The following is a 21,534-nucleotide window of genomic DNA, read 5'->3' as shown; positions in this document are numbered from 1 at the left end:
ACATGTATGAAAAAAATCTATTCCGTTCAAGTTAGATTAAAGCAAACCTAAGATGAACACTACAACTCTCTGTTGCACTAAACCCAATTCTAACCATTCAATTTCCAGGTTAGTCAGTTTTTGGGGATGATGGGGAGTTTCTCTGTGAAGGTATGAATTGCACCCCTAGAAATACTGAGCAGAAGAAACACTATACTGAATGGGCCAATTTCCTACTGCTTTCAGAAACTGTGCATGTGATGGACCCAGAAATCAAAGGGTCATCTAAATCCTGTAAATGTTAATGCCTCTGAGCACATTTAAAAGGCACTGTCCTCTCACAATTGTTTTTAGATCTTTGAGCTTAAAACTCCCTCCTTTCAGACCATGCTGCATTTAAATAGTCGCTTTTCTTCTCAATCCAGCACAGTCTCTACTTGCTGTACCAGATCTAAGGTAACATGTGATGGACTCTACGTTCACACTAGCACTATTTTCTTTTTCCTTCTAATTTATCCTACCAAATTAGAAAAGGAAACATTCTTCCGAGTTTACCTTTTTGGGCTTAAGGCATAACATGAAGTCACACATCATACTAAAGCTTATTTTTTTGAAGTGTACAATTTTAGTGCTATCTGAAACCCTGTTTTACATTATTTTTGGACAGCTGTCTGAACAGTTCATCTCTTTTCCTGCCATAAATTCTAATGTTGTTTATGGTTTGTGCAATTCCTATGCAACCAGTCTTTGCTGCTAACGGGTATTAACAGTGCAGTACCCACAAAGCGGGCTATCAGTTCTTGTTTTCTTTGCTTGCATTTCAGTTCAAAGCATGTTGCTTTATTGTGTGGAAGATCCAGTCCATTTTTGTTGTCCAGCCACCATGGTGAGCATCATTCATTTGCTTCATGAAGTACTCAAGAGCCTCCTGCTCAGTTTTGTCCAATGCAAGGGTCTTTCGAATGTATGCAATGTCATCAAAGGACTATTCCTGAGCCAAGCATCATGGAGAAAAGGTTTATGAAGAGGTTGGCATGCTGCCGAATTGCTAGATAAGCCTTATAGCACATCTCCTGAAACCTGGAAGAGACGTGGAAAAAAGTGAGAAAAAAATGTTGAGTATATTTTCCTATTAGATGCATATTACTTCTTCACCTCCAAAAGAGTTTTCAGGTAACTGGACACTAAAAACGGAGACACATTTAGTCTCACAAGAACACCATAATGTTGCTGAGAAAATATACTCAACTTCCTACTTAGGTTATCTTCAGTTCTGTGAGAATTAGTGGTGGTCAGACTAACAGCCAAACTGCAGATGTCCTTTCTAGCCTTAAGCCTCACTTGCAATTCACACGAGGATTTAACATGAGCTTGTGGCAGTTCACAGAGGCCATATTTCAGATTTCAAAGAGCGTTTCCTGACATACTGCTGCAACCAGTGCTTTCCTGGTTATCATCAGAGATGCACCTCGCTAGTGTTGTTCTGAAGACAGTAGCTGTTGCTCTTCCAATACTCTGCAAAATGCACTGAAGACAGGCATTTGCTGTATCAGAGCACTGGGTGACAAATGCCCATTTACACCAAAATCACTAACTTAATTTGGGTTAAGGAAAAAAATATGCAAAAAAGTTTCACTGCAGCATTCACACAAACACTGTAACTTGAAATCCCCAACATAATGAAATTAAGATTAAAACTGAAATCTCGCAAAGACTCTGTTTCTTAATATCTGGAAAGACAGATATTAAGAACAACTACAGCATTCCAGACAGATATTAAGAACAACTACAGCAACAGATTCTTAAATGTATTATTATTAGTTCTACTTTCTTAGCAGGTTCTGCAGAATGTCACAAACTACACAGGCCAGCTGAAGAGCTGATATCACAACAGCTAGAGGAGAGAGAGTGAGCAGTAAGGCTCTGAGGTGCATTACACTCAACATTTAAGGTCCCTTCCAGCCTTGGCCATTCTATGATTCTACGATTTCAGAATTCCCAGTTTTTGTAGTTATACAATCCCAAGAGGATTTTTTAAAGTGTTAAATAAAAAAAAAAATCGGATATTTAAAAATTGTTCTTTATTTACCTTTATTCACATGTGTGTTAACTCTGCAAAGTTAAAGTGAGGTTTCATGAACCAAAGCCCATGTAAGCACTAAGATCACCTACTGATTTACAAGTGTGTGGCTGATCTTCAGCTAAAGAATTAGCAAGCCAATTAAAATACTACTTTTCAGTTCAAAGGTCTAATAATTAAAGGCCACCAGTAGTAAAATGCATTTTAGGTACAAAATACTCTTGAAGTTAAATGCTTAGAAAAGGCTCACCTTTCAAACTCCCTTGTTTTGGTACATTCTTGGGCTCCTTTACTAATCACTATTAAAAAGTCTTGTGTTAAGACAAATGGCACACGCTCTCTTTTGTAACCAAATTTTTTCTTCTTGTGATCAAGGAAGTGCCCAAAGTCAATGTGAAACAGCTTGGAAAGACAGAAGAGTAGATTAAGGTTAGTAATTCCTTGTTTAAATGATGTCATAGTAAAATTGATAATTTACTTATAGTTCAGATAGATTTTTTTTTTTAATTTACGGAGTTTTTTTTTTTTAAACTCCTATCAAAGCAAGAGGTGACACAGACTATAATTTCTGAGAGGTGTATCTTACTTGTCCATCATCTTTCACCATGATGTTACTATTGTGGCGATCGCCAATGCCCAGTATAAAAGTAGCAACACAGTAGCCGGCACAAGAACGTGTAAACAAGTCAATGGCTGCATCATACCTATTAGAAACAAAAAAAAATTGAGACGTTTTCATACCAATATCCTAATAATACAAAAGTGCAGATTTTATTTTTCTCTTCCTCGTGAAAGAAGAGAAAACTTCTCTCAGTTAAGCCACTCCTGGACTTTACCACTTTATCCAATTAAGGAAGAAATTCAGCATACTCCGAAAACTGCAGTGCTTAGATCATAGAACAGTAAACTAACGACTAAACTGACCCTCTTTTGAAGGCCAGCAGTTTCCATTTTGATGAGCTACTGTTAAAATACAGACTTGAGCCATATCTATGTTCTACCTCCAAGTTATGCTTTACTGCTGAGAAGACACACAACCACTCAAACTCATTAGAAAAGCTACAAGCAGGAATACTAACCAATCAAGGGCGGGGAAAACAAAACAAAACAAAACAAAAACCAAACCACACACCCCCCCAAAATAAAAGAAATGGACATAATTTTCCACTTGATGAACTTCAGTTCCCTTGAAGTTTCCATCAAAAAGAGTACATGAACAAGAAAAACAAGCAACAGGAAATCTCACATTTCTCCTTTGTTCTTGTCCTTGAGCCACTGATGCAACGTGTGGCTGTTGAACTGCAACGCTCCCTTCAGGCCTCCTTTACACTGAATCTGCATGATCGTGTGTGAGCTCCTCACTACCTCAATGAGTCCCACGCAGTCACCAATCGACAAACAACCATAAGGCAACATCCTGCAAGACCAAAGTTTGGGTTTTTTAGGTAAAGGTGTGATTTGGAGGTCAAAGAAAAACAGTGAGATCCAGCTATTTTCTTAAGGATGTAGAATAAAATTTGGACTGTCAGACTTTCTGTACCATAGAGACATACGGTTTAATGGCCTTAGTGGGATAAGCCACAATTTCTAGATCCTTAATTTTTTTTTCCCAGTAGTGTAATCTGTAGCTCACTCAAGAATTGGAATCCATCATCCTCATCCTCCACGCTGATTTCAGTCTTTCAGTACAGCAGACTGACAGCTTAGAGTTTTCTGCTTCTAATCAGCCTGTCACACCATACTCACTCAACTCTGAAACACCATGCTGCCTCTTTTAGAAGAGTGGTGAAAAGAGGTGGAAGAAGAGGTATTTTTTCACATTTCCATAGCTGGCTACTCTTTGAGACATGGGCACTCTGAACTGTAACTCTACAAACCCTTCCTGGACAAAGCTGCAATTCTGTCACTCCTTAAAGTACTAGAAACAAAATAGTTTCCTGAATGCCTGGGAGATGGGGTAAACCAATAGGTCTTTTTTTTTTTTTAATCTCCTCTAGATGATGAGGACTGGCAGTGCAAAGAACATATTTGGATTGACAGCACAGAGGCAGCTCTGTTATGCCACCACCTAAAAATCTTCCAAACAGCAAACACATATTTGGAAACGCAACCTGTCTAGCATCAGTTTTCCAGAAACAGACTAGTTTCTACCAAATGGCATTCTGCAGAAGCTCCTGCACCCACAGACTATTTAGAGGTGGAAAAGCTGCAGGCACATCAGACTGGGTATCTACTGAAATAAAAATACCAACTACAAAGAGTCATCGCTCAGCAGCACTGCAAGTTTGGCAACTTGTTCAAAGCAAATCCTACCGATCCCATGAGTAGACTCTAGTGGGGCTAGTGTGTGTTAGCTCTTACAGCCACTTCTGCTCTTTTGAACCCTTACACCCACTTGAGTCAGATTTCAGCTTTTTTCAAATACGATCTTATCTTTACATAGTTCAGTAGTTTAGCTAACTGGAGGTTATTAAAAAAAACAACAGTAAGAAATAGCTCCAACACATACAAAACTGGCTATTTATAGCATTGCATTTGTTACACTTGGGAGAACAGAAGCCATCTGGCAACAAACACACACAAACCCCATTAAGAACAGTATTGCTTGAGAACGACCTCTAATGCTTACCGAAGATCGAGACCCTGATTTTGCCAGATGTTTTCCATAATTCTAATTATCTGAAGTGTCAGCATGTCCTGACGCAAGTCTGGAATAGTCAAATATACAGAAATTGCAAATTTCATAACCCCAGAACACTTTTTAAAATCTTATTTTACTTTTCCCCCAAAAAGTAAGTCCAAAGAAATGAGGCTTGTATAGTTTAGTGTAGGTCTTCTCCTAACAGAGAAAAACAGATTTGAAATAATTGAGAGGTAACATAAACTTGTGGTGGCTATTTCAAAGCTGTTGAAAAATATACACTAAAATCAGGACAGTGGAACTCTAGATCACACATCTGTAATGTCTTGAAGATATTTTCAAGTAAAAAAATCTCAAAGGTATTAAATAATGTTCCACTTTAACATGCTGAGCATTTTAGAACATACACAATTTGTACATGACAGACAAATACTTATTTGTGCATGGTTAATTTTTCAAGAAAATTGCTTTGCTCAGGTGATTTTAAATTTTTTTTTCTCTCCAATATATGTATTTTATATGCTTCGAAAAAATACTGAACAGGTTAGAAAAATAAACAGATATGTAGATTCTGGATTACACTTATCTTTCCTTACCATCTCCATTTTTAAAGATTATCTCATTGTTCTGAAATAACAATTCAGACATAATATCTGGGTTTTCCCAGTTCAACCACAGGGGCCTTTTTGCAGATGACATTATCCTGCACTCCTCAAGCCTATAAGAAAAGATAAGGTTTCTATGAAATCGGCACAATTTGATTCTCATACCATGTTTCTGTAATAGTACTAAGTTCTCTGTGTTTTCTTCAAACTCGCTGAACTAATATCAAATTAGAGATGCACAGGCAACCAACTAGTTTCAGCTTCAAACTTAAATTAGTACGTGCAAGGTTAGCCATTGGCTAAGCCCCCCCAACAAGCTGGCTATGTGTACATCTTCCTCTGGCAGTTCCTTACAAATGGAAAAAGGACTGAAGTTCCTGTCACCTTAACGGAACAGCAAAAGCTTCCTCACTCCATTACTCTGCTACAAATTTTATTCAGTTAACTTTGAAGATACTAACATTTGGTATGCTAACATTTAACACTGTTAATGTTAACATTACTAAGCATTTACTCAAACATCTAGCCAAATTTCAAAACTGAAGACAGTACCGAAGATTTCCCAGTTGATGCGCAGGATTAAGAGGAGAGATAAAACCTTGTAAAGCATCCATAAAATCTGGCCGTCTCATTTGTTCAACAAGAAACTTCATCTGTACCTGATAAATAATCACACATTCCAGTTCTGAGAACACTAATTACACATAAATGAAGGTAAGTATCAGATTTTAGCTTTGGTTTCAAAGCAAGGTTTTGCACAGTTCCAACACAAGCAACTCCACCATATATTACACAAACGGAAACCCGTAACATTACTGTATTGCCTTGAGAGGCAGACAATGGCAATGCACAGAGAAAGTATTTCAGCTTCTAAGATAACACTATCTAATGAAGTTACCATTAATTATTTTCTAATTAATAAAACAAAACACAGTTCAAAGTAATTCCTGTGACTCAACAGCAACAGTTTTGGTATGTGGACAGCTCATAATACCTTCTGGGTCTCATCTTTTTTTTCCTGCTTGAGAATATCTGTGAGGTTAATCAACTTCTCCATAGCCTCCACCTGCCTGCTCAGATGCTTTAGGTACATTCCACACGCTCGACAATAGGACTCCAGAAGTAAACCAAACCTCTGACTTACAGTTTTATTGTGCATTTCAGACCTACACAGAGAGGAAGAATAGTTATAGCTTAAAGACAAAGACTACTCAGAGGTGCCAAAAATGATGCTACACCTGTAACATCTTCCTGAGGGCTGCATATGGATCCTTCTTTTCAGGTAAGTCACTTGTACTGACCTCCCAAAGCTCATCTCATTTTGGCTGGGCTGATCAGACACAGTAGCATTTGCAACTACTTCAGCACAGTTTATAGGCTTTTTCCCCACTCCTTCTTGCTCCATCCTGTCCTTTTCTACTCCATGCTTCCCAGAAACTCTGTAGTAAACCTCAAGCTTTCAAGTTCCAGATTTCTTTGCCCAGGCTGTGCCCCCTCTATTTTTCTTGGTTTTACCTACTTTGTGCCTTTGCACAGTGCTAAAATACATCCCCTCCAACAAGCTGATGAGGCAACTTACTCCATCATCCTTGATGATTACCAAGGGGAGTGGAAAAACACCACCCCAAAGATTCCTTGATCCTGTTTCTGTGTCTGATCACACTAACTTAGAACAGCATTTTTAGGTAAGACCTAGCTACAATCCAGTATGCAGGAGGGTGATTTATGCTCAGCTTTCTCAACACCAGGAATTACAAATGCTCATGTTATACTTCGTAAGGAAGCACACTGAGTTACTTTGGTTCCCTATGAAGTCTTTAACAAGCATGTACGAACTGCTATTTTCAAAGCCTTATCTGGTCAATCTTTAGGCCTCGACTATTTGTACATTTTCTGGACAAAACTGGTAGGGGATCTGGCATATATAATCAAACAGCAGGAAACTGCCAAAGAGTTGTCAACAGTTAACAATACAGGAGGCTTCTGGCAACCTTAGTTAGGCTACCCTGCTTTTAGAATAATCATCATCAGAGGGTAAGAAATACAAGACTAAGTTTCTATTATTAACTAGCTACTGAAACTGCAAAAGATGACTTCTATTACCAAAATACGCATTCAAACTCTTAACCAATATAAAGCAAACTTTAAGTGCTAATCTTTTCCTAAAGAAAAAAAAAAAGACATTTAGCATGCCAAATGCTGTTAGAGTATCTAATTGTTTGCAGTTAATAGGAAACTCACCACCCCTTAACATGATATTAAGCTTACTTTAAATGCCAAAAGAAGAAATGTCCTATCCTTTGATTGGTCAGTGCCTTCTTGAGTAAAAATCTCACAAGCTGATTATCCAAATACTGTTCATATTTCAGAACCTAGTTAAGGATGAAGAGAAAATAAAAATAATCAGCCGTCATTATTATTTCTGTGAACAATATGCAGATTACAGGCAGTTCAATAAAAAGCAATGTGTTTTACACCAAAGTCTGTAGAATGACCAATCTTGGTATTATTATTGGCATGTGTTAGGAACTGAACAGTATCTGCTAATAGCGCATCGGCTGCCTCTATTTCAGGAACTCGCCATCTGATGCTTCCTTTACTGTTACCAAATATTTTAGCCTCAACTTGCTCAAAATTTTGAGAAGATGCTTTTTCTCATACTTCCCCATATGTCAGGACAGCTGAAATAGCTGCCTGTTCCAGTTGGTAGAACAGTTCTGCATCTCTGCAGAATTTTGGCATTTAACATCAACACGCAAAGCCACAGCACTACAGAAAATGATCCTACTGAATAACCCACAGGGCAAACAGATACTTGATGACCTCTTTTGAACATTCTCTTAACTCTTGTTTTATTTGAAGCCCCTGTGATCACTGACCATACACAAGACATCAAGTATACCAAACCATGTTAGATACCTGTACTAGTTGAATTAAGTATTGGGACAGTTTGTCGTCTGTCAAAGATTTCTCCAGACACCGAACTGCAAAAGCTCGCACCATTGGATCTGGATAATTACAGTCCAGAAGCTCCATTGCTTGCTCTGGCTTGATTGAAGGCCAATCTTTCACCAAACAGTACATCTGTGGACAAAAAGTCCAAGCACGTTGCACATTTGCATTGATTAGGAAGAAGTTGTTAGAAGGGATCATCAGACACAGACTGCATCTCAGTAGAAGCTGTTTAATCAGCAGCCCTCTCTCAATAAACAACGTGGTATTAGTTGCCAGCTGACTTTGTTATTTTATTCACTAGAGAAGTAATGAAAACAAAACTTAAGCTATAACTGCAATTGACAATCAGCAACATAACAAGGATTCAAGTAATGTCACCAAGAGGAGATCTCAAGACTCAGCCTGAGCTGAAAAAAAAAAATCACCCTAAACTATGGGCCAGACTGACTGGTCCATTACAGTGGCAACTTGAATCATCTTAAGTTTTCATTCAATTTACCATGCACACATAACACGTTTTTAACTTCCAGAACTTTTTCTTTAAACAGCATATTTTTAAGATTCTTCAAAACTTAAATCTTATACAGTAGTATATGTTACCTGAGCCACTTCATCTCTAGAATTCCACTTAACAGACAAAAGTAATTTGGGCAGAATTTCTGGAGTATTCACACAATAGTGTCTGCAAAAGAGAAAAATGTAAAATGTCATTTTTGCTTCAACAGCCATCTATGTCCCCTCAGTCTTGAACCTTCCTTTGTCATCCGAATCCAACTGATATCATAAGGTGGTGTTAGGATCCATGTGTGAAGGTAAGATTGCAGCAATGCTGAAAATGTAAAATACTTCGACAACTATTGTCCATAGGCTTGTGCACCAAGACACACAACGCAGAATGCTTTTCAAGCCTTTTAGAAAAGAACACAAAATAAGAAAAAGGGAGCAAAACCCACAGCAAGTCATGACAAATTCTGAGTGAATGGAACAGAGTCTGACTGTGACAAGAAGGGTGGGGTTTTTTTAAATACCTGTGGCTCCAGAGAAAGTCCTTCTCTTGCTCAGTGATTTCAGACAAAGGATCTCGTGTACAGATGGCTCGAAGTTGCTCCTTGTCACTTTCTCTTAATTCATTATCTCTAGCTATTCTGTTACTCTGCAGAGAAAAAGTGGCCAGTTAACCCTCCATGCATTTTCTTCTCCGGTCATAGAACATACATCAAGTATTTGAGCCGTACAGCAACATACACAGTCCGTCACACAATACTATCGTGTTGTTTCCTGTTTTTATAACTGAGGACTTAGAATTTAAAAAGAGATGAAAGACCAGATTTCCTTTCTGTAACTGCTTTTAGTCAGTATTGGGACAAGAAGCAGTACATTTCAACTAAATCAGCCGTGCGGAGAAATCTCAGCAGTTGACATCTGATGAACAACATAAGACAACACAAAAACGAAACGGGTCATTTCTGTCTTCAGTTTTGAGACTGCAGAGAGCTGCTGAAAGGAGTGAAAAAAATCAAAAGTGAAAAAGCAGAATATGGAGGATGAAGTCAGGTAAATAAGAGGTAGGACACTGCATGAAAGTGAGGAAGACTGGAAAACATTAACCAGAATTAGCATAAGATATTCCCCAAAAAGAACAGAAAAAAGAAGTGGTACTCACTGAAATTAATTTTTCTAGGACTTCATTTATTAGAACCAGCTTAGACCAATGGCAGAAGTATTGAAACTACTACTAAATTTTTCACAGCTCATGTGCCCAATTCAATTTTTCTCCTATATTTTCCATTTCTCAGTTCATTTAACAGTTGGAGTTTTTCTTTTGCAAAGCAGCATATGAAATGATGTAGTCTGAGGTTTCAACTACAGACTCGCTTGTACTGTGAAAAAGAGAAATCTTAAGCAGCTTACATTATTGCCTTTCGTATAAAATACAACTGTAACAGCCAAGTTCGACACTTAAGATTAAGCCATCTCAAAAATTCGACAAGAGTTTTTTTATAGTGGACTCACATTTTTACACCAGTGTGATACCTACTACTACAAAAGAATAAAACCAACTCTTTTCCAAGTTCAAATTGTTTCAACTGTAGAACCAGAATATTTGACCTCCTGTTCTGCTCTTTCCCCAGGCAATTTCTACTGAGCCCATTAAACACGATAATAAGCAAGAATGAACTGATCTTTTGCTGTCAACAAAACTGGCAGACATTTTCAACTAGTTCAACTAGTACTTCAAAACAGAAATACGTGCATGTATTTTAAAGAAAGTCTCTTCAATGCATCTAGCTTAAAATACATATGGAGAAAAAAAGACCAACCAAAACAACCCAAAAATCAAGCTGAAGAGGAGAACAATCTGAAATTTCCAGGTAGGAGATCAAGGCACCCTTTAAAAGGTAAGGTGGAGTTACTTCTAAGAACATGCAACCTGTCAGGTTATACCACTCGGTATCTATTTCAGACTGAGTTCTCTACATTATCTTTAATTACATAAACTGTGGTTTTTGTTAAAAAAAATAATTGTGAAGCGTAAGTTGATCATTACTTTGTCACTGAAGTAAGAGCTTATTCTCCCACCATTTTCTACTTTTGCCTACAAATGGAACCAAATGACAAGTTGAGCATATTTATACACACCCAGGTAACAGGCTGTGTTATAGCAAAGGAATGTTATTTACCAAGAAGCCAGCTGTCCTTAAACATTTATTAAGAATGCTGCAGCAGCTCAGTCACAGTCTATACCCGAAGAAGGTATGCCACTCTGTGAGGGACTCCCGGTAGAGTATCAAGAGAAATCAAATGCCTGCAGTCCTTTGTTCGAGGTATGTTGAGATGAGACTGTCACAAATAACATCAGAATGCCCAAACTGGAAGCTTACTAACACCCACGCACTTTTTGGCGCAGCGAAACTTTCCGCCCCGAGATGACTCTTCACACAGACCACAAAGCTCTTTCAGGGAAACTCGCAAGTCTTTGAACCAGCCTCCAGAAGAAAATGTAAAACATACCAACTCACTTCGCAGCCTTGTCTTTAAATACAGAACACTTTTAGCTTTGCTATTTTTCTTTTTCCCCTTTCCATCATCACACCAAGTGCTTTTATGAGAGCTCCAAACCTCACCAGAAAGCCGAACAGCAATGCGCAGGGTCTCTTCATGGAAGAGGAGAGGCAAAAGACTACACCCACGTGTGCCAATCAATTCTCTTAAAAGTCCCTGTACTCATGGCCATAACTAGCCTGCTAAACAGCCACTAAGGAGTTATAAGCACCTTTGGGTTACACAAGAAAGACCACCTATAAACATGAAATTGCAACAAAGAAAAACAGCACTGAAGAATTACAACTTTTGAAAAGGCAAACTACATAGTTTAGACATCAGAATTAGCCATATAAAAATGTCAAAAACACTCTAACAGTTTATACAGTAAGACAGGGTTGGGTTTTTGTTTTTTTTTTTTTGCAAGTGTTTTCCTTGGTCAGTGAAGTATTAGGTCAGTTTACTGGCAATATAAAGGGAAGAGAATATATTACTCAGTTTGCTAAACACAAAACAAAAATAAAAATGGGCTTGGTTTTACAATGAAATGGGATGTAAGGAAAAAAAGTTTTCTTTATCACCAATAATAATACTGAGTAAAATAAATAAAGTAGTAAATAACACTTTCATAGATTAGTAGGTAACCTTGGAAGGGGAGTTTGCCTTACCAGCCCTGCATAGCTGTAGTTAAACCCCAGTTCACGTGATATAGTCCAGTTGGCATGCTCTTCAATCACCGTCATGTCTGGAAACTTCACAGGATTGCTAAACCAATCAAATTCCAGCTCTAAACATGGAGTTTCCTGTTTAAAGAGCATTTAAATTATTTTTTTCTGGTGAATGATACTGATTAGAACACAGCATATTTTGAAAACGTACTCATGAGAAGCACGCTGGCATGCAAGTCCTTACCTTATTTGGGTTTGATCCAGTAACACCAATAGGATTCAACAAATCCTCCAGCCCATGAGGTACTGCCCAAAGATTCAAAGCCATTTTCCCAGATACGAGAGTGTCTGTGTAATCAAACATGTTTATATTTCCCCAAGCCAATGGACAGTGCTCCTTCAAGAGATGAAAACATGATTTTTCAGTGTCATTTGTTAATTACTGCAGAGCGAGTCAGAAGAAACAACGTTTTCACCCCAGAGCAAGTTATTACATTCCCAGATTAGCAGGTTGCGGAAGCTGTACCATATTTTTCCGTGAATGACTGCCATGACATCATTTTGCCAAATGATATCAAAACACTTGCTAACACATGTTAACATCTTCCCCACATCAAAATAACTCAAGATGATGGAGAGAGGCTTTTCTTGACAGAGAGACTTTTGACCAAAGCCTGCAGTGACAGAACAACGGGCAACACTTTTAAACTGAAAGACTGGTCATAAAAAATAATTTTTATTTTTAAATAATAATTGTGGTCAGACACTGGAACAGGTTGCCCAGAAAAGGTGTGGATGTCCCATCATTGGGAATGTTCAATGTTAGGTTGGACCAATCTAATCTAGTGAAAGATGTCCCTGCTCACGGCAGAGGTGGTTAGAACTAGATGATCTCTGAGGTCCCTTCCAACCCAAACCATTCTCTAAGATTTGTAAACCTGTTTGTAGACAAAAAACCCCAAACTATATAGTACCTGTGACATACACTCAGACTCGGAATGTAATGATGCTGGTGGTTAGAACTAGATGCTCTATGTAGACTCTCAAAAATTACTATCCGAGATCTTGCATCAAATGCTAAAGCAGCAGCAGTTTTCTTTACCTAAAAAGTCAAGTCTAAATTCAAGTATAAATATTGTCCCTTTCTTATAGCTAGGAAAATAATATACAGCACTTGCCCCTCAAAACACTAACATTGATCTTTCTTTCTGACAATAGAATACAGACATGATTTACAGCGCTGAATGGATAAGCTTTTTTCCACGTTTTCCACAGGACAAAAAAGCGGTAGTCTGAATAAGAAATAACCAATGAAAACCCTCTATTTAAAACAAAAGCAAATCAGACATTGCACTAAGACTCATTGCCAGGACAGCATTTACCAAATATCTTCCCAAACTTGACTTTAGGAGTCAGTACACTGACTCCATTAGTGTTTTAAAGCCATGAAGTATTCTACCTCTTTAGCACCCTTTCGGCCTTTAACAGAACAGATAGAAAGGCAGAGCCGAGCAGCGCGTGGAAGATCAGGGATGTACATGTCATACAACAGCCATTCATTCCACCTGTGAGATTTAAAAGCAGAATAAAACCAGGTTAAAGGAGAGCACAGAGACTGCATTCAATCAACAGTTACACTAAAAAGCATTTGTTATACTCCTACCTAAACTGTATACGTGCATAAAGAGGACACTTTCTTAGTGAAAGAGGGTCCTCCTACATGTATTTGACCACATCCACTTCTTTTGGGAATGGAAACTTCTGCGAATAGTTGTCTGGCACCAGCATTGCTTAAAAAAGCCACACGAAGCACAATTCCTGCAAACTTAGTAATAGAGTCAGTCGCCTTCACTCTTGTGAACCTACTGACTGCAACTGTCACACAGGTATAACCTAAAAGATAACGGATTTACGTATGTGCTTTAATTCGGGGAGAAAAAGCAAGTGGGGAAAAAAGTGGCATCACTTTCAGAACTCAACTAAATTTGAACTGCTGGAAAATAAGGTAACTGCAAGAGGGGAACATAACACAGAAATTGAACAAAGAAATCCAAAGCAATATTCCTAACTCAAGTATTCTATCTACCATATTACTTAGAAGACAAGCCGGTTCTACGGGAATAAACATTTTGCTTTCACTAGCTTCTCTTGGTAGACTTGATCTCTCATTTGGTAAAACTGTGTTTTTGAAGTGGATCTTCCACATATAGTTTATATTCCTAAGCATACTGCCATGCTGGATTTTCTCAGTTGGAAGAAGCAGTAGCTTCCAAGGACACCATTAATTTTTTCCATGTGTCTGTAGCAACTAAGAGCAGCGTTTTACAAAGAAATAATTGTCCAAGTCCACGTCTAAAAATGAAGAAACTGGCAGATAAACTTCAATTCGCTTTTCTTAAACGTTCATTTCATATAAATACAGATCTGTGTGACCATATTTGTGTTATCAAGCCATATCCTTCACCATCTTTCAAGACGATTTTTTTAAAACAGCTTAACTATTAGTTCAAGTATAACTTTATTTGGGGCAACTCAGAGAGAGGCTACTTTCAACAACTATGTGTATTATTAGGCCTTCTAATTATAAAACCTGATCATATTCACAGAAAATGTACTGACAAAACCAAGTTTCAAAACATATTAGTAAGACATGAAGTCAGACAGAAAACACAAGTCAAGAATTTCTTCTGAACACCTCCTTTGCATCTAATCCTAGCAGATGCTGAAATTTCACACCCCATTAGTCAAAGTTACAGGAACATTTTTTAGGTACTTGTTTCATATGAGCATATATAAACATATTGAGAACTTCTTTTTGCATTTTTAAGTTCATGTGATTTATTTTTCCAGATAATATTCACAGTAGGTCAAATCTCCTGAAAACAATCAGTCCAGATCTGGCAATGGAAGATCACTTTCCACGTCAGCAAATGATAGCTATCACTCCACACTCGGTGGTCCTGCTCTAGGGCAAACTGCACCACCTCACCAATTGAAATCCACAGATTACATGACATCACATTGTCTCGCATTGAAAGTGAAACCTGAATCTGCACATCAAACACCTGCTATTGACCCACAGATTTAAAAAAAAAAAAAAGGTTGCATCACCCAGAGCTATGCTCATTTCACAGGATCAATAAGCTATTACACTTGAGTTTGAGGCAACTGTAAATGCATGTATAAATCAGACCTGCTCACACCTGTTACATGCAAGGCAAAATCTTTGTCTTTGAACTTGATTTTATTTATAATACATGGATATGTAAAAAAAATTTTTACAAGTCTTAAGGTAAGGAATTCCCAGCAAGGAGCTCTACCTGAATAATGGCTACATCAAGCCTTTGCTCCTTCAGGGCTATAATTTATGATACCCTGGAAGTCAAGTTCTCTACAGTCATTCAAGCTTACCTGGGATTAGAACAAGGAACCCTCTGAGTATTCACATTGTCACACAAAGGTTCCCCTCCATGGTAGATGCCTGTTCTAACATAGATCTGAAAACAATGTTGATGTTAGTACTGTCTTTGAAATGTTACTATAAACAAATGCTTTCACTGATATTGTGTACCGCAATTACAACATATTAGCCTTTCATTCTCATCAAGCAAGAAACCAAAACCAAAACTGAAAACCAAATGGCCCCATCACTAACTCAAGTACATTCATGTCCTGTAAGGTGTGAAGCATACCCTTCTAGAAAAAACATTTTCATATTTTTCATCATTAATTACAAAACTAGGTCTTACAAAAAAAAAACCCACAGCAAAAAACTTGAAATAAACACTAAAGCCACCCCTGGAACTTATTTTCAATTTCTTCCTGTGCTGAAATAGAGTGAAAGAAGAGACAAAACAAATTCTGAGGAAGTTTGAAAGCCAGACTTGTAGTAGGACTTCAACGGGATCGAACCTTACCTGCCTTTTCTCCTTCATCTCCCCACACCTCCCTTCGCAAAAACAAAGATAGCAGCACACTATCCGGCATCCCCTCAACAAATGTGTTGCCTGTTACTACAATACATTCTTAAACACAGTAATTTTTTAGATTATAAATAATCTGTGGTTTGTTTTTTTTTATCCATGACATATCTGGCTGAAGTGAACTATACAAACTGAGTCCTGCTCCTATCACGCAGAAAATTTAGCTAAATGCCACAAACTCACACTTTCGAAGTAATATAAAAAAAAGTTTCCAGATGCCGAAATATGGCTGAATTTTTTAGAATTGACTACTTATATCTAAATAGCAAAGTGGCCTAATTTTCTAGCATGTTAAATAACACTTCTTTTCCAATGTAAACACAGAGCAGAAAACTCAGGAGGGAAACCAGGAGTTGCCAAAACCCACACAGCGTTCACCTTACCTTGTCTATATCTCGGATGTTCACATTTACATAGGTGGCACAGAGGATTCTTATTCTGAGCGCACTGTTTATAGTCCAGAGGGATTTGGCTGTAGCTTCACCATTCATGTAGGGTGTAGCTGTAGAGATGCGCCTGGAGTAGGACGGCATCGTAAAGGTGTCCAGTGGCAGCTGGTTATACAGGCTTTCCTTCGCCATCAGCATCAGGTTGGGCATGCGACCAAGCATTATACAGCTTCGTATATACTGCAAGTAAAAAAAAACCAAACCAACACCCAAAATTCAGAATGCTTTCAAAGTTTACGCTCTTAGTAATCTATACTTAGAAACAGTCAGGGAAATACAAAAGGGTAAAGAGCTTATCGTTGTCCCCGTATGTACACCCTTTAGGGTGTCCACAGTTACAACACCCAACAGTTTAAATACGTTGTTGGGCACGACTGCAGAGCAGCACTTTGTACAGATTTTGATATCTGAATAACATCTACAGCAGTGGAAGACTGAACTGGAGATAGACAACAGAGCTCACAAAATAACAAGTTGGGTTTCTCGCCTTAGCTCTGGCGCAGTGTGGCACAAACAACACAGGCTGCTTCCAGGTTAGGGCTGCTCCTGGCAGCAGCTGAGCTGCTTTTGCAGGGCACTGCTGTACCAACGCGGACTGGCACACGTGACACCAATACTCCCGGTGACAGTCAGAGAGACACTCATTTTTACTTCAGTGCTGCTTGTTCCCTTACGCTCAGCACTGAACTGACAGACCCCAGCTGTAGGCCCGGAGAGTGTCCATTCAGGACGGAGCGCCAAGAGCGTTTACTCTGGCAACAGTACCCCAAAATACCACGTGGCAAGACAGGTCCAGCCCTGGAGGGTAATTAGCAAGCTCTTTTGAGGCACAGCAAAGGCACAGCAGATACTTCTGAAGAAACCACGCTAGATCAAATAGGCCCAGCGTTTGATCTCGAGATGACTGTGCAAAATTATTCATGTATGCCTCCACTTGTTCTCCAGCTTGTACAGAACAGAGCTGCTTTTCCCATTACTCAGGATCCCCCAGCCCTCTTCTCTCCCCTGCTGCTCTGGAGAGCAAATTGTCAACCATTTTAGACGAAGGCATGGAAGCTGTTTGTTACAACAATGCATTCCTCAAAGAGGAAGCAGCAGCAGTCTGTCAGGAAATGTATAAGGTAACGTTGTCTGCTCCAGAGGGCTGCTCAGATGCTCTTCTGTCAGCAGTTACGGCACTAACGAAACCCAGGCAATGAAGGACAGCCAGCCACAAAAAAAGGTTTAACAACCATTTATGTAGAGCTCCAAGTTTATCACTCCTTTAATAGGATTAAAAAATGTAAAGATGTAACAGGAAAACACAGTTTAGATTTTTTTTTCCACTCCTGAAGGGAGGGACAAGATTCACAGTTGCAATTGTTGCCTCATAATTAAACATCTGTTCCTTTTGTATTACACCAAGCCCATTCAAGCGTAACTCAGCGCCATCAGAAATGTAGCACAGGTTTAAAAGTACCTACAACTGATTTATCACTAATGTTAGAGGTAAAGTACTTCATTCAAGGAAGAAAAAAAAATTACACCAGTAACATAAATTCTAGCTTAAAACACCTTTTCTCCTCGCCTCTCTTCTGAAGCACATACAGCAACATATATGCATACTGCACTCACGCACTAGCCAGTTAGTGTAAAGACACATTCATTCTTACTTCCTGCATTTTGGATTAATTTAATGAAAAAGCAAGTCAGTCAAAACTGATCACAAATTTGTCACAAATTTGGATTATTTGAGTGCATTTCAGAATAAACTCACTATGTTACTCACCTTATACTGGCTCAGTGGATGTTTTTCTAGCAAGTATTCATCACAGCCACACACTTTTAAAATATACTTGCCCTGATACTCCAAGACACAAAGTTTCAGTTGTTCAGATGACAGCAACATGCTTCGTGTTTTCTTCCTAATTGCTTCAGCAATAACTTGCTCAGGCACACAGTCATGATTGATTTTTAAGGTGTATTTCTGCTTATCATTGTTTGGTGAGACTATTACCCATATCACCACTATAATTTGCCCTAGAAGAAATGCAAAACAATGTTAGGTCTATCATTTTCAATATTGTGTCAAAACAAACAAACCAACCAACCACCAAAACCGAAAGACCCAAAACTAACAACTCCTCCACCTGCCCCCAACGCAGACAATTGTCTGCAGTACTGCTGAAGAGGCAGACAAGATTCACAACCCAAACTGACAGCAGGTTACTAGGTTCTGCAAGGAACTAGGCATGCTCATTTTTTTTTTGACTGCAGTGTAAATTCAAACTTTTATAACTTGAAGTTAAGAATATTGTTATTAACCGAACACTGCTATGTAGCCTTCAAGAAAACACCAGTAACTACTTAATATTTCAGGACCACAGGATAACTCAGCACCATTTTAAATTCCAGAAATCTGAATATCAGAGAAAAGAAAAATACAAAGCCAACAAGCTGTTTCTGCCCATTAAAAGTCATCTCTATTAAGTTATATACCAAGATTTAGTTATTAAATAGCAAAAAATGTCATTAAGTGTTGTCTTCCTTTTGAATCTACCTGCTATCCAGAAAGTTATTCTGAATAACTTGAGGTGTAAGATATTGCTAGAGTGTACTAAATATAGCACATAAAGTAGTGATTCACCTAAGTCACCCGCTGTACTCTTTGATTTCTATCACTGAAAAGCAAATTATGTTTTCTCTTGTAAATATTTATCTTACCTTTATCTAGTTTGTTGTATATGTGTTTGGGTAGCTCAGGTGAAGACTCTATATTTGGAGGACAGACATACAAAGCTCTACTATGTGGTGCATTGGCATCTCGAAGATCCACTGCTTCTTTACAAACATTGAGAATATTTCTCCTGAAGTCTTGTACTTCTGGATCCTTAACCATGTCAAACTCACACACAGGCATGCCAATAGCAAAACCTACAGTATTGAAGAAGCATGAGGAAATAACTGTAACTGACAGTTAAAGCTAAAGAATCCTTCTATCGGTGACAGAAAAAGCATGCTCTAAGTGAAACACAACTGAAAATACCTGTTAATCTCTGGCTTCTACTTGTACACATATTGTTTTACTTCATTCATGAACAACTCAGTTCTTAAGTGCACTCAGCAGTCACAAAAAAATGTTAGGAGACAGGTGTACATTCACAGAAGCTCCCAAAGCCTTAAATCACCCCTCTCACAGCTAACGCTCCTCCCGGAGGAAAAGTACCAGTAGTAAACTTCCTTTGAAGTCAGCACAAAGTTTCAAAAAGGGACCAGAGGAGCTGTGAAGTCCGATTTTTTCTAAAACCCTGTCAGGATTATTGGTAGCTGTTAGGACCATAATCAACTTTGCTTACAACTGAATGACAGCTATTTGATTTTTCTGATGCTATTTAAAAATGTGACAAGCGCTGCAAGACACACTGAACTTGGTTCTTTGGCCCAGAGTTATGTAATAAAAGTCCCTTTCTCTCAGGTCCTACGTCTCTAAAGTAATTCCATTTACTTTAATGAAATTACTTGCATAAATAATTATTTACACATGAACAGTCAAATGGAAACTTTCAACTGTCCTGCTGCATGGTTAGCTCACCACCGTTGTCCCTGTTTTGACAGGTTAAGCTTTACGAAACAGAAGTTTATGTACGATACATTCATAATAATTAAATAATTTAACAATTAGGAACACCCCAGAACAAGTATTTCCAGTCGACAAGACTCTGCTGGTGCAACGCACATCTCTTAGCAGCTGAAAGGGTGTAGGTATGTTTGTACTGCCTCAATTTAAACCCTTAGCCTAGACACTAGAACACACGTTAGCCTCCCTGTGCATTTTCAGAGGATAATGGAAAATGATAATCTACAACGAATTTGTCTCACCTCTGCCCTTCCCACTTGAGGTGGTTTTGTTACCCTTCCCCATGCTCTTCTTGTAGGCAAGAGGAAGAAAAAATCCTCAAACAAATAAACCCACCTTATTTCTGAGATTTTACTTTGTAAGCAAGTTAGAGCAGTATCTATCCCAAATAAGAATTGAGATTTTACCATCTGTAAACTTCAACAGAAATTAAGACTAACTTCCCAAACAACAGAACAGGCATCGTTCTGTTAACAAGAAATCCTGCTAGTAAGAGACAAGCAAAAAATATCCTCTAAGCCTCATACAACTACAAACATGTTCAAGGCAAAGACTTCACCTGTGAATGAAAGAGAATAGCAAAAAAAATTAACTCACAACTTACAAATGTCTACTTTATGATGATCAACATCTTCAGACATTTGATGCAACAACTGACAGTTATGAAACGCAAACTCTGACAGATGCAGGTAACAAACATTACCCATTTCAATTCTTTGGTTTGTATTTTGAAAAAAAGACAGTAAACCACATCAGCTATGTTTAAATAATCTCACCTATTTCTCTATTAAGGATCTTTTCTTCTCTGTTACCTACTGGTTCAATGACTTTTAGAAAAGGCTGAAATAGTCGCAGGTCACAAAGTCTCCGTGTTTCATCAAAAAATTCTTCTCTTTCTGCTTCTTGTGTAACACTTACAAAAATGTAAGAAGATTCATCCTGAAGGAGCTGATAGAGAGGGTATTTCCTCGCTTCTTTAAAGAGTTCGTGTTTAATAGTTAGTAAGGTGGCCTCACGGAGGCATTCTAGAGTCACTATCATTCCATTTGGGAGAAGACACTCCACAAGGATCCTCGGTGGCATCAAGTGGATGCCCCATAGCTCACCAGATGATGGTCGTGGAGGCATTTTTAAGTCTTTAGATAGCTTAGTACTGGAAGGTTTTCAAGCAGTGATTCATAGAAGTAAACCTAAGTAAAAATCAGAAATGTAAATATTAATACAAAAATGTCACAAGGAATCTCAGATAAAATTGTTCAAATACCACTTATAACTGTGGATGAATACTCATAGCTGCATTTTACACACGTAAAAAGAAAGACTTGATAAAACTGATGTCTAATGAACCTGTATTTGATGTAAACGTCTACTCAAATAAAACCATTAATAGCAGAATCGCATCAGTTTGATAAAATAAATGCCAATATACATACAGACTTAAAAATAAAGGACTAATTTCATTACCTGAAGTTTATAATTTATTATTAGAACACTTAAAAGCAGCATGGGGGATGAA

At 38.1% G+C, this 21,534-nt stretch overlaps 1 protein-coding gene across 1 annotated transcript; it reads right to left on the bottom strand.

Annotated features, from left to right (window-relative positions):
* Positions 1-432: 432 nt before the first annotated feature.
* On the bottom strand, positions 433-21,205 carry PIK3CA (phosphatidylinositol-4,5-bisphosphate 3-kinase, catalytic subunit alpha). Its single transcript, XM_009868663.1, is given in 21 exon segments — positions 433-965; positions 967-1,059; positions 2,310-2,461; positions 2,646-2,763; positions 3,306-3,476; positions 4,689-4,767; positions 5,297-5,418; positions 5,858-5,964; positions 6,300-6,471; positions 7,574-7,677; positions 8,225-8,389; positions 8,861-8,942; positions 9,289-9,413; positions 11,971-12,105; positions 12,215-12,367; positions 13,430-13,535; positions 15,382-15,467; positions 16,337-16,582; positions 18,171-18,421; positions 19,106-19,315; positions 20,795-21,205. Coding segments are annotated over 21 exon segments (3,195 nt in total). The 5' UTR covers positions 21,147-21,205; the 3' UTR covers positions 433-799.
* Positions 21,206-21,534: the final 329 nt, after the last annotated feature.

This window comes from Apaloderma vittatum, unplaced genomic scaffold, assembly GCF_000703405.1.
Source record: "Apaloderma vittatum isolate BGI_N311 unplaced genomic scaffold, ASM70340v1 scaffold6474, whole genome shotgun sequence".
Lineage (NCBI taxonomy): Eukaryota > Metazoa > Chordata > Aves > Trogoniformes > Trogonidae > Apaloderma > Apaloderma vittatum.
The sequence above is the reverse complement of the archived record's forward strand: the minus strand, read 5'-3'. Positions and strand labels throughout refer to the sequence as shown.